Source organism: Harpegnathos saltator, unplaced genomic scaffold (genome assembly GCF_003227715.2).
Source record: "Harpegnathos saltator strain DR-91 unplaced genomic scaffold, Hsal_v8.6 scaffold7, whole genome shotgun sequence".
Classification (NCBI taxonomy): Eukaryota; Metazoa; Arthropoda; class Insecta; order Hymenoptera; family Formicidae; genus Harpegnathos; species Harpegnathos saltator.
Genome location: NW_020230537.1, coordinates 443,779 through 460,336, shown reverse-complemented (window position 1 = coordinate 460,336; position 16,558 = coordinate 443,779). Strand labels below are relative to the sequence as shown.

Sequence of the window (16,558 nt, the reverse complement as noted above, 5' to 3'; positions counted from 1 at the left end):
TCGGCCCTTAATCGCGCGGCGCGGAGTTTATGCAAAATTGCATTTATCTCGTTGCATCGCGCTTGGCAGCCGACGCGCCGCGTTGTCGTCGTTTTCGTCGTGGTCGCATAATTCCGGCCACTTAGTCTTCCGGTCGCTCGCACGCTTTTCACCACGTCGTACGTAACCTAGACAATTAGTCGACGGCATCCTTCCGTCGTTTTCTTGTCCTCACGGTCGGGCTCGCGTAAATTGCCGCGAGCACGTGTAGCGCGTCGTTGCGAAAATTGCGCGAGACACGTCGCGGCGCGGCGCGGCGCGGCGCGGCGCCGGGAACTTTCGGCAATTTTGCCGGATTTATCGCCGCTGTTGCACGCGGGGCAAGGGGAACGCTCATATATATCGACGCATCGTACATTTCCTTTGCGTCCGCGCCGCGATCTTGCCGTCGCCCGCGCAAATTTGCGCGTATGATAATTCAATAAAGCGAAGACGCGCGCGCGGCTCGGAGGCTTTAATTTCTGCGCGGCCGCAGCTGTTGTCGCGGCGATCCCGCCCCCGTCGGCTTGTCCCCCTTATATTGTCCGGCGGGTAAATGGCGCGCTTTTTGTATGATAAATTTATCGTCGCCCATACGTCAGCCCTGGCGAACGCGTATGGAGCCGTGCCCGACTAGCTGTTCGTCGGCCACTTATCTACCGCGTGCGCGCGCGCCCTTTATTCCAGCCGCGAGTGACAAATAACGCGGCGTGTATATCTCCGTTTTTAATCGGCTCCGCCATAAATCCGACGAAAGCCGTGATTTTTGTCGCGAATTTCATCATCCGACCGGGTCAAAACTGGACCGGTCGAGCCGGCGAGATACAATTTGCCACCTCGAGTTAAGGACACTCGATCGAGTCGGGCCATTTTCTCCCTCTCTCTCTCTCTCTCTCTCTCTCTCTCTCTCTCTCTCTCTCTCTCTCTCTCTCTCTCTCTCTCTCTTTCTCGCTCTCGTTCGGCGCGTATTTTCGCGCTGTTACCGTCGTCATTCACGACGACGCAGCCCCGAAAACGTGTCGTGGCGAAAAAAACACTCCCGACGTTGCCGGCGACGCATCCGTTCACTCTTTCTCTCTCTCTCTCTCTCTCTCTCTCTCTCTCTCTCTGCGCTGCTTCTCAGCGCCTTTTTTTCCAGAATCGAAGTCGCAGCACCATTGTCATGGGAACTGCATTGTTTTATACCCTTTTCCGTCGTGTGTATGCGCGGCTCGCGCGGCTATTTCGAATAATATGTATAATACCATATATGCGGGGTCGCGCGCGACGCAAAGTCGCGTGTAGCCGCAGCTGGCCAAGCTGCTCGCTTATCTACCGCGTTCTTTGTTCCAGGCAAAATTGGAAACGAAAGCGCTGAAAGCGAAGAGGCCGGGATTCACGGACGAGCGGTACAACGAGACCAGCTATTACGTGGAGCACGGTGAGTAACTCCCGTTGGGCGTTTCAGATTTAATCCGGCTGCAGGCTCTCGGGGGGTCCCGGGCCCGTTTAATTTGACGGATTAACCGCGGCGGATTAACGCGTTGCGTCCGCGATCTTAGCCTCGACCGCGACGGCGACAGAAGCTCGCAAAAGTTGACCGCCGCGGTCGAATCTCGTTGCATCTCGGTGTACGTCGAATTTGGTCACCCCCCGTTATCTCGGAATGTCGGCCCCACGATAGCCACGTTAATTAAGCGGATGTGCGATTAACGTTCTCCAACGGGCGGGCAGGCAAATGTGCGCGAGAGCCGCGCTAAAATGCGCGACGATGCGCGCGAGTCGTCTCTCCGCACACACGGCATCGATTAATTTTGAATAGTGTTGACCTTGCACTCGTGCGCATAGGTTTGCCAGCCGCGAGTCAAGTAATCGTGGATAATCTGCCGGATAAATACAACTCGTGCAATAATCCGCCGACTCTCTCTCTCTCTCTCTCTCTCTCTCTCTCTCTCTCTCTCTCTCTCTCTCTCTCTCTCTCTCTCTCTCTCTCTCTCTCTGTCTCTGTCTCTGTCTCTGTCTCTGTCTCTGTCTCTGTCTCTGTCTCTGTCTCTGTCTCTGTCTCTGTCTCTGTCTCTGTCTCTGTCTCTCTCTCTCTCTCTCTCTCTCTCTCTCTCTCTCTCTCTCTCTCTCTCTCTCTCGTTCTCTTTCTCTCTGTGTGTTTTTGTCTCTCCTTCGTCGATACGGTGGTTAGCGTAAACGTTCGGCGTTTTTCACGTCCGAGATGCAAGGACGAGATAGAGAACGAAAATTGCGGCGCAACAGATTTTACGCGGCACGAAACGCGGCCGTCATCATCGATTTTCGATTCCCCCTCCCGTTATTTTCGACTTTCGAGGCAATCCCCGCGAGGCGGGGATTTTACGCTCGATCTTGCAAGATCCTGCTCGTTTTGAGAAAAAAGTGCCAGAGACTTTCGAAAATTTGTCGAGCAACGTGTACACGCTCGACGTTTGCGCGCTCCGTACTTTCCTTCCCACGCACATCGCAGAAGCTCGTGGGCTACTTTGTACTTTTTTATCTAAATATATTTCGTTGTCTCCGAGTAGTTTTATGTAAATATTCTTACCCAGGTATATATATATCTAGGTGTTTCTAGGCGATGTTACATCGCGCGTACTGCGTGTCGTAATCGACGCGTGAATGCGTGCCACGATAAGAGCATACGCGTGCAGCGCTTGAGATAACCGAGAAGACTGGCGTTTGTCTGGCACCTTCGTACGTCAATTTGTTATCGAGCGCTACGTCGAGCGGCCGTTTGAAGAGTTCGGACTTTTTACGGCTCGCGTATACATTGTAGCGCGGTTCACACCTCCGGTGCGGCGGCGGCGGCGGCGGCGGCGGCAGCGCGCTTCGCTACAAAGGCGTGCCCGGCAACATCCTCGTCGGGCATCGGTTCCTTTTTAACGGTTTCGCCGCTCGTCTCTCGTCGATAGCTCCGTGTGGGAAGATCGTAGAGACGTGAGAAACATCAAGTGCGTTGGAAAGCTGACGCCGCGCGCCGTCCCGCTTTCGATGAGCATCCAGTCGTTACGCGTTTTATCGCGGATTAATTTAGCTGTGCGTCGGAGAGTTGGTTATTTTTTGTCAAACGAAAGATAAATTAAAGATAAATGGTGAAAGTCTTTCTCGTCTCACAACGCGTAAAAGTGTTTAGGTAATGTACAATTGTATTATAATTAGTTTTATACAATTATATTTTAATCTTTCGGTATGTACACAAATTGCCTCAAATCACGTTAACATTCTCTCGTTATATGCTTCGAATGTAAATGTGGACGGAGTAACTTGTCGTAACTGATCGAGGCTATGAATAGTTGCATCGGAGTATAACAAGATTGTCGCGAGCCGTCGACGCGGTCTCGTGGTAATTTACACGAGGACGACAGCGTCGATCTCTCGCCGGTGCTGCGAGACGTCTTGTTTTATCGGCAGCTAGCCGAACAACATGTTGATGAAAAGCAATTCTAATATTTCATGGTTAACGAGCTGCGACTTCCGAAGCGATTACCGCCAAACAACGCGGCAGCTTCCGACGCGGCTCCCGGCTAATTTAAAATTCAGATCGAGTGCGGTGGGGAAAAAAGTTGTCGCTTACGCGGGTCTTTTTATCATCCGAGAGTCGTCCCGAGTCCCGGCGATGCTCGCACGAAATCGATCTACCGCTCGGGATAAAAGAGATATACCGTATCCGTCGCCGCGTGTCCGCGCGTTGCCGTTGTCGGGGGCGAGCGGTGTATTACTTCAAACGGAACAAAACTGTCGCGCGCGCGCGCGCGGTGGTGGATATTACACGCGTGGCAGTTAAGTCGATATCTCGACGTTGCACTCGCGGTCACCGCCGCCGTCGCCGCCGTCGGTTTATCGTGTGCCAATACGTCCTGCCTCGATCGGAGGCACGCGCCTCCGGGACGCGTACAACGTCTCCGCGTATTTTCGCGTCACTCGCTATTATTGGCATTGTCGCGGATCCCGGCGATGGGCGAAGGGCGCAGGGAGCTCATTACCGCCCGACGCAATCACGTTGGCGATAATATGACGACGACGACGACAACGACCACGAGCACGATCATGCTGGAGAATAATGAAATTAGCGGTTTCGCGGGGATACTTGTATCGGCTCGTCGTCGTGTGTATATCGGACCGATAATCAATGTGGCCGCTCACGGAGCGGCCGGTATATCCGTTTGCACGAGCAGCGCCGTTCGTTTTTCCCGAGCTCGCGTCCGGTTGCGGGCGCCGTCGCTCTAGAAAAGGGTTTAACGACTCGGCGGTCACAGCGGATCGAATTCCCTCGTTTCCGCGGTGCGCAGGAACGCGGTGCAGTCGGGAGATTAAAAGCTTAGCTGACGAACCGTGCGCGCGCGCGCGCGCGCGCGCTTCCGTGTGGTCGAGACGAGCTTTCAGACAGAGGTGAAACTACTTCTTTACCGTTTGACTCTCCTCTGTTCTCATCGAGGCGGCGCCATTAGAACGGCCAACGCCGTGCGCCGTGCGGACCGGGCGGCGCACGGCGGCGGTATATAGTTAACTTTTCAGTGATACGAGTCGGCGCTTTCTCCGGCGAGCGAGACGAGCCATCGGAGACGAGCGATTAACGTACATTCGCGCGCACGCGCTTGCCAAGAGGAAAGAAAGCGGCCTAGAGCGCCGCGCGCTACAACGTCTCGGACGCGGGAGCGATCGACATTGTCGGATCCTCCTCCGATACGTACGTGCGCGCCAGCGCAGGCTCGTTATCGCGAGTTAGGGCCGCCGTTGGCGCGATAACGGGCCGCGGTGTGTGCGGCTAACGGGTACAGAGAGGCCGGGGGGAAGACTGGGGGAGACTAGGCGAGAATACGGAATCACCGACCGAGTGGAAGACGGCGGAAGAAGGGCCGAAGGGAGGAAGGAAGCGGAGGGAAGGGCGGAGGGAAGTGGTCGGGACGAAGGGAAAGGGAGACGCGAAAGGGATCGATCGATCGGATATTTAGACGGACGAATGGCAATATCGACAACCGATATCTGCTCCACATTCGAATAATAGAGCCGCGCGCTGCTGCTGCTGCGGGCATCTTCTCGCAGCCGCGCGACGGTGTCTCTCCCTCCCTCTCTCTCTCTCTCTCCTACGGCGAAACAAAGACCTATTAATGCCACTCGGAAGACAGACAGCCGCACGTACGTTCTCCGAGCGTCTCTCGTCGTCCGTCCGTCCGTCCGTCTCGCGCCCGTGCATCTTGTGTGCCCTCTTAAACACGTCACGCTCGATCGAACCTGAAGAAGACGTCGACAAGGTAGTGCTTCGGCTACGCGCGCGAGCGTCAGATCGTTGTGGGAATTAAGGACGAAGTATTGTCCGGAGTAGGTCGAAAGCACCCCTTTCGGCCTTTCCGGCGCGCGCGCGCGTGCTCGGAATGATAATTTCCCAGTTCTCCTTTCTTCCTTCTGCAGTGGAAGGAGGGAATAATGAACGAGCCGGAACGTCTTGAAATATGCAGTTTGAAAAAGTATTCAGTATTCAGAGGAGGAGGGAGGAAGGAGGATTGGCGGGGTGCAAATGCTGATACTTGAGGATAACGAGTAACGATTTCAACCGTTGTTACTCGTCGGCGGCGCGGCGTACTCGATGGCGAGCATCGCCGCGCGCGTTTGGGAACGCCGGATTTGGGGAAGCTTCGAAATCCAAAACGTCGGCTTAGCGGCGCGCGCGTCGTACGCGATGGGGGATCTTCGCCATCTGCGCGCCATCGGGGTAACCGGGGTCGACACACACCGGGTGCGCTCTCGCGCGCATTCCCGACGTTCCTAACGTCGACGAAGAGAACGCCGAGGGGGGTGTATCTCTACGTGATTCAAATCTAGATCCGAGTTAAGAAGCTTCGCGGCGTACGTTATCGAGTCGAGGAATCCTGAGCTTCGGTAATTCGGCGCCCCGGCTAACCGCTCGTCCTTTCTCCCCCTGTTCCATCTGCTCTATCCCCTCCCTCGGCGCGAAGCTTCCCCTCTCGTCGAGAGCTCAGTTATATACGCAGTTTCGCCCGCATGATGATCGTCCCGCAGGAATCGGTCGCGCTACGTCGCGCGTCGTAACACACAATTCGAAGGTACGAACAGAGGCGAAACATGCGCAGTCGTTCCCCCCCACCCCCCCCCACTCTCGACGTTTACCCCCCTCCTCCGACGTACGAAAAAATTCACAGAGGATCGTAGTCGATTAGCTCGAACGGCGGCCTCGAACTTTTCGCCAAACATCACGCACCGTCCTCCTATCCGCCAACGCGCGTCGCTCTAATTGGCCCCGAAGACGCTCCTCGCACTTTTGATCCCGCCCCGAGGAACGCGCGTCTTGGCACTCGCACTTCGCGCCGGCGTGCTCCCCGGCGGCGAGAGAATCCGTTGTTGGTCGCCTTGATGCGCCGACACGAGCTCCTTCGACGCCCACCTATCCGCCGGCGGAAACTCTTCTGTGATTTTCTAGGCGTGCCAGACGGCGCTCGAGGCTCGAGACACACTCGCGTTAGGCTCTGGTTATTATAACCAGCGCGACGCCGCCGTCACTGCTGTCGCTCTCGTCGCTGTAGACCCATTTTGTAATTTTTAACGAGAGACTGTCGTTATCGTTACGTTGTCATTGCCAGAACATCATACGCGCAACGACGATGACATGACGGTAACGACCGATTACCGTTGAAAATTATCTACGGTCGATAGGTGTTGTAGAAAGGACGGCTCGATTGTTGATTTTTGCATGTAGACTGAACGCGAATATAGCTTTTGAGTCTTGTCGGCAAATCTCTCACAACAAGGTATACGAGTTGGAGTCGGTTGGCATCAACCGTCTCCTCTCGCTCGGAATTCGATTTGTCGCTTTATGTATCATACGTGTGATCTTCGAAAAAATTTCCAATCGCTTCAGTCGCGATTATTTAATTATAGAAAGGATGTCGCTTCGGAAATCGCTCGGAGAATCGACCGGCGGGCGAAAAGTAACTCGCCACCACGTCAAGAGCGCCTGCTGGGAATGCGTGTGCGTGTGCGTATATATGTGTGCGTGTATATCGCCACACGATAATTATTTGTCAGCTCTCCCGGGAAAGTAACGCGCGCGATCCTTTCGTCCGTCTCGCTCTTCAATTTACTCCGCGATATTGGATCTTGACATGGCGCCGTGCGATAGATGGACGAATTCGATCGCGGATATTGGATATTAACACGAGCGAGTTTCAGCTGAATCGCTTAATTGGTTAATTAACGGGATAGCAGGACGGATCGTAAAGCGTACCAGTACGTATATGCAGCGTGCCAGTCTCGTCGAAACGTGACATACGACGACGACGACGACGACGACGGTGCTTACGAGCACCATCAACGGTGCTCCGAAATCCTGTAACTCGCGATGTAATAAACTCCGGGACGCGGGTAGTAGCTAACCAAGATACAGGATTCTGCGAGTTTGTTCGCTGTTTTATGAGCTTCTTACTTTGATGTCTGCGAACTTCCGCGATCGCTGGAAAATAGAAAAGGGAATGGGAAATGGAGTGCATATGTTATCTTCGGTAACGAATTTTTCCATCCTACGTATATCGTATATGCCGCTAAGAGTCGACATATGAGCGTCAAACTCGAAAGTTTCGTTTTATCGAAGTAACTAAGAAAGAGAGAGAGAGAGAGAGAGAGAGGGGGAGGTTAGAGGGGAGAGAAAAAGAATGGGAAAAGACTCGCTCGCGGAAGAAAGCCGCTTATGCTTGGCATGGTCGTCGCATCGAAGATGACCTACTTCGTATTCAACGATATCCCTCTCTTGTCTTGCACATTTAATTCGTAGCTTATAGAACCGACGAAAACACAGTTTTCTCCCTCTGCGTGTGTGTGTGTGTGTGTGTGCACGCGCGCGCGTGACGACGTGTTCCTCGCTCGACTTGGTAGCTCATGTCGTAGGTTGACGTTAGTTCTCTCGTTAGCGCTCGATGTACTTAGCGCAGGCCAAACAAATCACCGACACGGTGTTACAGAGCAGTCGGTCTACGGTGGATTTTGCGCGTACCACTTAGCCCGATAATTCGCCTGTAAATTTTTATGCGGTGTAATCGCCGCATATCGACGCACTAGATTAAACGACAGATTTAGAACGCCGCGGTTAAACGTCGGGGCGAATATAGCGCACGGTGAAAGAACGGTCGTTATTCCACATCGCTGGCGTTTTAAAATCAAGCGGGCTTCGCACGCTCAGCGCTGGAGTACGTAATGGCCGGACACGTACACGCGCACACAGAGAGGGAGTGGGAGTTTTATGATTTGAAAACTGCGGTGGACGCACGCTTTTTGATTAACCTGAAAGTAGACGTGCGTAAAAGCGCCAGCGGTAATTTACATTCCATCCACGAGTGGATATTACTCTCGCGAGCGATACATCGCTCGTACGCCGGGCCTCTCTCATCGATACTCGAAAAGACTCACGATTATTGTTGCGTTGCGTAATGGTCCGAACGCATAGAACAGTACGCGCCGAGGAGCGAGGAGCGAGGAGCGAGGAGCGCGCTCGGCTAGAGACTGCGCGAACACCGCGTTTGAAAAGGATGCCACAGGCATTTGATCTTTGTCCAGCTTCACTCCTATTCCGAAGAAAGGTAGGCGATGATAGCGCATGCCTGTGGACATGTGAAAGGCGAACGTATAGTTGTCTTTTATATTTAGTCTTCAAGCCTCTTGTAAGAAGACGCAGTCTATTGACCTGTCCTTTTCCGTAAAACTAGTGCACACTTTCGGGGAACTTGAAAAGAAACAGACACCCGGTTGAAAGTTGGTGGAAAAAGGGGGAAATGAAAACCGAGATGCTGTGCAGGCTGTGCGACGAGAAAGAATAGACTATACATGTGTAAAATGTGTTTATGCGCGTACGTTAGGTACGAGAGCTACGAGACACTTTCCTCAATCTCCACCGTTAAAAATCGGCTCATCGTATAATTTAAAATTTAAAATTTAATTGCAAAATAATTTAAAATTTAATTGCAAACTTTATAAAATCAATTTCTAGCGAATATGTAAGAGCCATAAATACGCGAGATCGCGGTAACTAATTAGCAAATAATTAGCGCTCAGTCATCCTGGATTGGATTTTTAATGGGGCTGCTAGATCAACAGAAAGGAGGAACGACACGCTGAGATTTGCCGCTGACGCGGCCAAAAGACGAGAGGAGACGCCCGCGGCTGCATCGTCTCTGCATCGTGCGCGACTACTTAGCGGCGTGTAAGTAGTAACGGCCGATCGCTGGTCAGCCGGCGCGCGCTAGTAGAAAATTCCGAACGTAGCAGACACCGCGATAATAATCGTGATACATGACGGACGAGCATTTTGAAAAAAGGAACGCCAAAGGGTTGCCAAGAACGTTTTGCCGTGTCCGATTTCTCGATGATAGCCATTTATCGACTCGTAAACGAAGCGATTAGCGTGCACTGATAACGCCGCTCGTCAGCGTAGCAAATCTCGTCGGCCGTCGCCCCGCGGGAAGTATGCATCGATGGTAGCCGCGATTAATTTTTACGATGCCTTATTATCCGGTCCTCACGGCCATAAATTCCGGCTGTATCTCAGCGACGTCTTGCGCGCCGCAGTCCACTCGTCTAATCTTATCTGCGCGCGAATTATACACGCTCGCCTGCGGACGGTAACACAAGCCTCGAATTTACTAGCGAACGTCGGCGGCGGGGTATCGAGATTACACGAAATTCGCGTGCGGTGCGATGATCCGCGGGACGACACATCGAGCGCATCGCACATGTGTGTGTGTGTGTGTGTGTGTGTGTGTGTTTGTACGTACAGTTTATTTCAAAAGGGTCTGAACACTTTTTTCGGACGCGGCTCGGAGCGTTGCGGACGATATAACGAAAGAACTGAACTTTCGGTAATTTTCTGCAAGCAAATATTCTTGCTCGAGCATCGGTTGCGTCCCGAACTGCATCCGAAAAGAAATGTTCAGACCGTTTTGAAACTCGGTGTATACACACGCTCGCGCTAGAAAGTGCTATACAGTGTGGCCGAGAATTCGCGAATTTATGTAGCGAGGGGCGGGATCCAAAGACGTCGTATCTTCTTGTTAGTCGCACCGCGACGAATTGCGCGCACGAGAGAGAGAGAGAGAGAGAGAGAGAGAGACAGAGAGAGACAGAGAGGATGAGAGAAAAAGCGACATTCTCCGTCCCGACAAGTCTCGTCGGAGAAAAACGTTCGCCTCGAGTTACGGAGAAGGACGTCGTCGTGGAATTTGCGCGCAAATTTCTCTGCCCACCCAGTGCGGCCTCGTGTGTATATGCGTGTCTTCCACTGCAGCCTGCATTTCAAGCGGCGGTGCGAGAGATGCAACTTCTTTTCGCTATCCGCCCGCATGCAGATACACGTTTACGCGTGTTATGCGGAATGAACAGCCTCGCGGTTTTCACCGGTTTTCACTCGACTGTAACAGAACGAGCGAGCGTTAGGGACTTGCGATTATGCAACGTGTATATGTGTACTCTCTCTCTCTCTCTCTCTCTCTCTCTCTCTCTCTCTCTCTCTCTCTCTCTCTCTCTCTCTCCCTCCCTCTCTCTCTCTCTCCCCCTCTCTCTCTCTCTCTCTCTCTCTGTCTCTGTCTCTCTGTCTCTCTTTCTCTCTCTCTCTCTCTCTCTTTCCCGCTGCGGAGAAGGCGAAACGCGCGCGTTGGCTGTTATGAATTATACATATACACAGGCGGAGAGATCGATACGATATTTCGAGAGTGGTATCGCGGACGAGTTTAAGTCACATTTTATTATTGCCGTTTTGTCCGGGCAGGCGGGCACTCGTCTGCCGCGGAATAAAAATGTGACGGTTTGATATGAAGGGCTTCGATCGATTCCGAGAGAGAGAGAGAGAAAGAGAGAGAGAGAGAGAGAGAGAGAGAGAGAGAGAGAGAGAGAGAGAGAGAGAGAGAGAGAGACACAGAGAGAGAGAGAGAGAGAGAGAGAGAGAGACGCTGCGCGGATCATACAAATAAATCTGTATTGTAGGAAAAATACGTTTGTATATCCGCGCGACCGGATATAAAGATTGATACATCACGCGATTACAACGAGAACCTTGCGCGATGTTGAAGGGGACGTTGAAGAATAACTGAACATAACACTCCGCGAGAAGATGATCTAATTAGGCGGTGAGGGGAAAGTTACGGTGTGTAATCGGCTTTACACGAGCTCACGCTGGAATCGTGTTTGCAACCAGCCGAAATCGACGTCTTTCAAAGGATTTGCTGCGTCAGTCTATCGTAAGTAGTCAATGTGTTGTCAGGTGTACACGAAGCAAGTAGCGGCGGATGATTCGAAGTACCGTAATTTTTCGAAATTTCTGGGAAGCGAGTTCCCTCATTGGAGCGCCGCATCACCGGTCCACTACTGAAATCGTAACGTTATTCGTAGATTTAAATTCTGCGCTTCTCTCCTTTCATTCTCGTCGTGTGCCGTCGCAGGAAATTTGCAGCATCGCCACGCGGCGATGCATTTTCGTGTTACGTTTTCGTTTACATATCCACACGTCCGTGAGAGCGTTCTCTCTCTCTCTCTCTCTCTCTCTCTCTCGCTCTCCTGCTATATTTGCATACACCGCATGACGTCACTAAGGGCAGGACCTTCCCGACGAGATACACGGCAATTGCGACCTTCTCGATAAAACTCTGCGTCAAATATTTAGCGATATCCAGCTGCCGCACCGCCGCTTATGAATTTCACACGAGCGGACGATTATTTTCGCTGGAATTTTCCCGCGAGTACGTAGCCACGTAGCGCGAGGTTCTTCGATCGTGTTTTGTCTGGCCATGAATTGTCTGGCCCAGGCAAAATTTAACACCGACCGATTAATCGTTTCAATTCGAGCACACCGCGCGCGCGCGAATGTTGCGGCGCGAATAACGCGTCATCGCTGCCGCGCCCTCGAAATTCGGAAGCGCGTGCCTTCATCCCTCGTATTTTTTCTCCGCATATTACTGATAGCCGGAAATGTGCAACTGAATCACTTATCAGTCCCGATAAGATAAGGACGGGATTTGCGACGAAACGTGCGTGCAGCTTCGTAGTAGCTTGCTCGCACACGTACGCAGCTTTAATTAACACATAGAAAGAGAGAGAGAGAGAGAGAGAGAGAGAGAGAGAGAGAGAGAGAGAGAGAGTGTGTGTGTTGTCTCTTACCTCGTGCGGCATGCAAGAGGCAATCGAACAGAACGCGCACGGGGAGGGAGCGTCGCGTAAAAATATGAATCGGACGAGCCGCGTTGCAGATAGGGGGGGGGGTGTGTTTACTCTCTGTGTAAAAGCGGCCGTGCGTACACAACGGAACAGCGCACACACGGTGCGGACGATCGATACCGAATGAAACCCAAAGCAGCCCACGACGACACCGCCATTGGTTTACTACTCGTAAAACAAGGCGTCGTTCTAGCTGGGCGGGATGTTAGGGCTCGGGTCACCCCTCCGGAGCCCTCCGGAACCCCGTAAGCTGACTCACGACTACTTCGTTTCCTCCGACTTTCTGCAGGTACGTGGCGCCCGATGCGGCCGATAATCGATACCGGGAATCGCCAGTGACTATTTTGCGCAAAATTAGCAACCCCTCGTCCCGCCGCGCCGCCCGCTCGCCTCAGCTTATCTTTCCCCGCGACGTAGCGACGGCTTTTCCAACGTTGGCTTGAAATTTTAATCGAGCACGCGACAATTACGCCAATCGCTGCAAATGATCGGTACTTTCTTGTGAGAATTATTCCAATTTTCGTAACGACGCGCATTTCCGTTACTTACTCGTCTCTCCCGTAAAGTGCATCTCTTTCTCTCCTGTCTTGTGAAAGTCATTATTATTATTATTTTTAATGACGTTGAATAAAACTAAAAAGAAAAAGTAACGTATCTTTCCAAAAGTCTCGAACGCTCCGGTGGAAATAGGTCGCGCGCGCGCGTTGCTCCGCTGGTAGTTTTGGCGTTAATTATATACGTAGTTCTGCTATTTACCTGAATCTGTGGTTTCTCTTTATTTGCGCTTCGATATCAAATAGCCGCGCTAATCGATTTCCCATTAGCTCCTCGCCTCAGAGTCATTTGACATTCGGCTGCGAGATAAATGAAAAATATTGAAAACGCGTGCGTCGAGTAGCAAAGTATCATTCGTAGAACAAGAGAACGTGTCGGCTTTCCGAGGATTTCAGCCACGCGCCTTTACCCCCGAAGAAGAAGCAGCGACTTATTTTCCTTTCAAATTGCCGCGTCAGGCGTTTCGATCCCTTCCGGCTGGCTGTTCCCCGAAAATCGATTCCCACGTCGAGCTACGGGAACCCCGCGTCCGAGGGGGTGTCGTCTTCTCTCTCTAGTCGAGACGTGGAGGAGGAAGAGATTTCCGAGGACGAAATTCCGCGGGCGTGCCGACGGGATTTTCCGTGGTGCGCCGTGGTTATATCGACGTGAGAAGCCGAGAGAACGGAGGATCCTCCGGATGCTGTAACGGAGTAGACACACACAAAGACGGGGGAATGGCGCGCGGACGTTGTCGCGGGCGAAACGAGGGGAACAAGAAAGTATGCGGTGCCTCGGGAACAATGTCTCGACATCGGGGGCGATGAACAAGCCGATCGTGTCTCATTGGCGTGTAATAACGTCGTAATGAGACTCTCTCAGCCACGACCCGCGTGTATCTCGATGCCGGACAATTTCGACGATCGGTCCGAAAATGAGCGAGACCGTGGGGGGGGGGGGGGGGGAAAGTTACGTCGCGGGTTTAATCGCGCGCGCACAATACTTCCCACAGTGGCGATAATGTATTCAGCGGTAACGAGCTATCGTGAACTCTCGGCGACATCTCGTGTCGCGATTGTGCGCAAAGAAGCAGGAAAAGGGGAGGGGAAAATTAAGATGAATAAAAATATGTCGACGATTATTTTTTATCGCGCGTCTCGCATCTCCGTGACGCACGCGTCCACGTAGGCCGAATTCCTCCTCGCCTGGAAGTAATATATATTCCTCGGTGTGACGATGTCGAAAAAAAAGTTTCCCCTTTACGCTCCTAGAAGTCCAGGTCGTCTAATCTCCTTTCTTCTCTTTTTCCGCTCACTTCCGTTTCTTCTTTGTGCCCTTTCTCTCTCTCTCTCTCTCTCTCTCTCTCTCTCTCTCTCTCTCTCTCTCCCTTGTCTGCCCTCGTTCTCTCTTGGCCTTGTTCCTTTTTTCTTCGCACGCGCGAAGACGATTTCCTTCCGCCGCTCGAAAAGCAGCCCTTGGCTAACCGACCGACGGTTCTATTTCTGAGCACGAACGCTTGAGAGAGATCAATCGTTCTCCCTGGTTCGCACCCGAACGCCCCGAGCGTGGCTACTTCTCCCGAGATGCATTCCGATTGTCAAACGGTCTCTCTTTGGAGTCTCTCTTTACTCCCGCAGCGCAAAGTACCCAGCGCGAGTGTCCAGCCCTCCCCCCCCCCCCCGTCAGCGTGTACACACGCTGTGGCCGTTTCGAAGGCAATTTAATTGAAATAACTCGGAAATAACGGTCCTTTCTCAGCCGGGCTGTTTATGCTCGACTCGGCTCGACATCCTCGTCGCGCGTTTCGATACGGTTCGATCTCGCAAAGGTCAGTCCTCGCTGCTGGTTTAACCGAGGTAGTTTAACGCCCGACCAGGACCAGGAGGGACGAAGGCACTACCGAACGGTCCCTTTGTTGCGAGAGAATGCGTTTTTGTTCTCCGTCGCCAATTTTCCTCCGTCGACCACTCGAGCAGTCTTTGTGTAATGCTCGCGCGCGCACTCCCGTTGCCTCTCTCTCTCTCTCTCTCTCTCTCTCTCTCTCTCTCTCTCTCTCTCTCTCTCTCTCTCTCTCTCTCTCTCTCTCTCTCTCTGTTCCCGCGAGGGCTCGAGTAGTCGGATAATAAATTAATCCTTTCTCCTGGACACACACAGAAATATACACCCTCCCGGTCGCACGAAATCGCGTTTACGCCGGAATAATTCCCGCCACGAAGAACGGAGTTATTGAAAAATGTGTTTACTCTGTTCCTTCAGCTCCCTGCGCCCCCAGGAGAGGTACGTGTATTTATGCGAATTACGCGATACGACGTAGAGCGCAGACGAGAGCTTCGTCGCGCGCGCGCGCGCGCGCTTCTTTTCCTTTTTATTATGTCGGATGTACAGTGATGTTCATTAGTCCCCTATAGGCAGACGACAGTCTCTCGACGGTATTTTCGCTACGATCGTAAAATCGTAAAAGGACGCCTTTGACGGGGCTGGACGCGCGTCGGGATATTAATCAAGCTCGCCGTCGGTATTTATTTTCCGCCGGGAAACAAGGGGGAAATTGCTCGACGCGAGTCCCAAAGCCGAGTGAAACGCGCGACACGTCTCGAAACGGCGAACTTCCCAAGTGATCAGCGGACAATGAAGGGAGTCGTAGCGGGATCGTAAAATCCTCAAGAGGCTCTCTCTTAAGCGGTAATGCAGCGAACGGAACTTTTACGTTCCCTCCATCGCTCGCGGTTTAACTGTTCTGGTATCGAGACGAGTCTTAAAATTACTCCGACAGACGAGAGAGATTAGAGCGCGAGCGAGCGAGCGAGCGAGCGAGAGAGAGAGAGAGAGAGAGAGAGAGAGAGCATTAGATATCGAGGAATGTAATTTTTAGAGACATCGTATTCTCGTATATTCAATCAGAGCGCGCGTCGTTGAGATACGATGTGCATAAATTTATACAATGTTGTATATCTTTCATTAACCGGCGCCGGGAACGAGAGAGAGAGAGAGGGAGAGAGAGAGAGAGAGAGAGAGAGAGAGAGAGAGAGAGAGAGAGAGAGAGAGAGAGGAGGGAGAGATCCCTAGCGCAAGGAAGCCGTGGAAATTGCTCCCCTTTGTCCTGACGTATTAATCACCTTACCGTTCGTTTCGCTTTTCGACTTCAGGGCGAGGGACTTTCGCTCCGCGTCATCGCCGAGCGAAGCTCGGCCGAGCCGGCGCGGATTAACAATTTCCGCTTAATGTGAAAAAGAACGAAACCGCGAAATTTCACGGGTCGCGATAAATTTCCAAGTCAATCAGTAGCGGGATATTTCAGGAATTTAAATATGCCCTTTCGCTCTTCCCCTTCTTTTTCCTGCTGAAGACGAGACTCAGAGACACGAGATCGATTTTATGTTAATCCCGGCGTGTACAAGTTAGTCCGACCCGCGCAAAAATACCCGCCGTTCGGCGTGACAGACGCACAGACAGACGGCTAACGACTCGTTCGCGCGAACATCCGTCTCGTATCTGCTCGTGTGAAGTGAACCGCCCGCGTCGCGATCTCCCATCGGGGTGGGGGGGGGGGGATTTAATATATCGTTTACATAGTTTCTCCGTGCCAAGATTTATCCTCGAGACCGGTCCCGCGTTTGCCTTGGAGCGCGCTCGGCGCGACCGTTCATGCTAATTCCCAATTAATCGCCGCGAGACTGACGCAAGGCGCAGGCGCGTTCGACGGGAGAATCCTTTCGCGAATCGCGAGGCGAGAATCCTTTCGCAACGTAACGTAATATAACGTAATATAACGATAAGAGCCCGTAACATTTAGAGG

General features: G+C 52.4%; 1 protein-coding gene across 5 annotated transcripts in view; it reads left to right on the top strand.

The window, feature by feature from the left end:
* Positions 1-16,558, top strand: part of LOC105189658 (RNA pseudouridylate synthase domain-containing protein 2) — a 127,678-nt gene that overhangs the window by 84,680 nt on the left and 26,440 nt on the right. For all 5 annotated transcript variants that reach the window (XR_003113953.1, XM_011151916.3, XM_011151917.3 and 2 more), the window contains one exon: positions 1,351-1,438. Coding sequence is in view for 4 of the 5 variants with exons in the window: in XM_011151916.3 (XP_011150218.2) it covers positions 1,351-1,438 (88 nt within the window). In the remaining variant the exon portion in view is untranslated. The remainder of the gene's footprint in view (positions 1-1,350; positions 1,439-16,558) is intronic.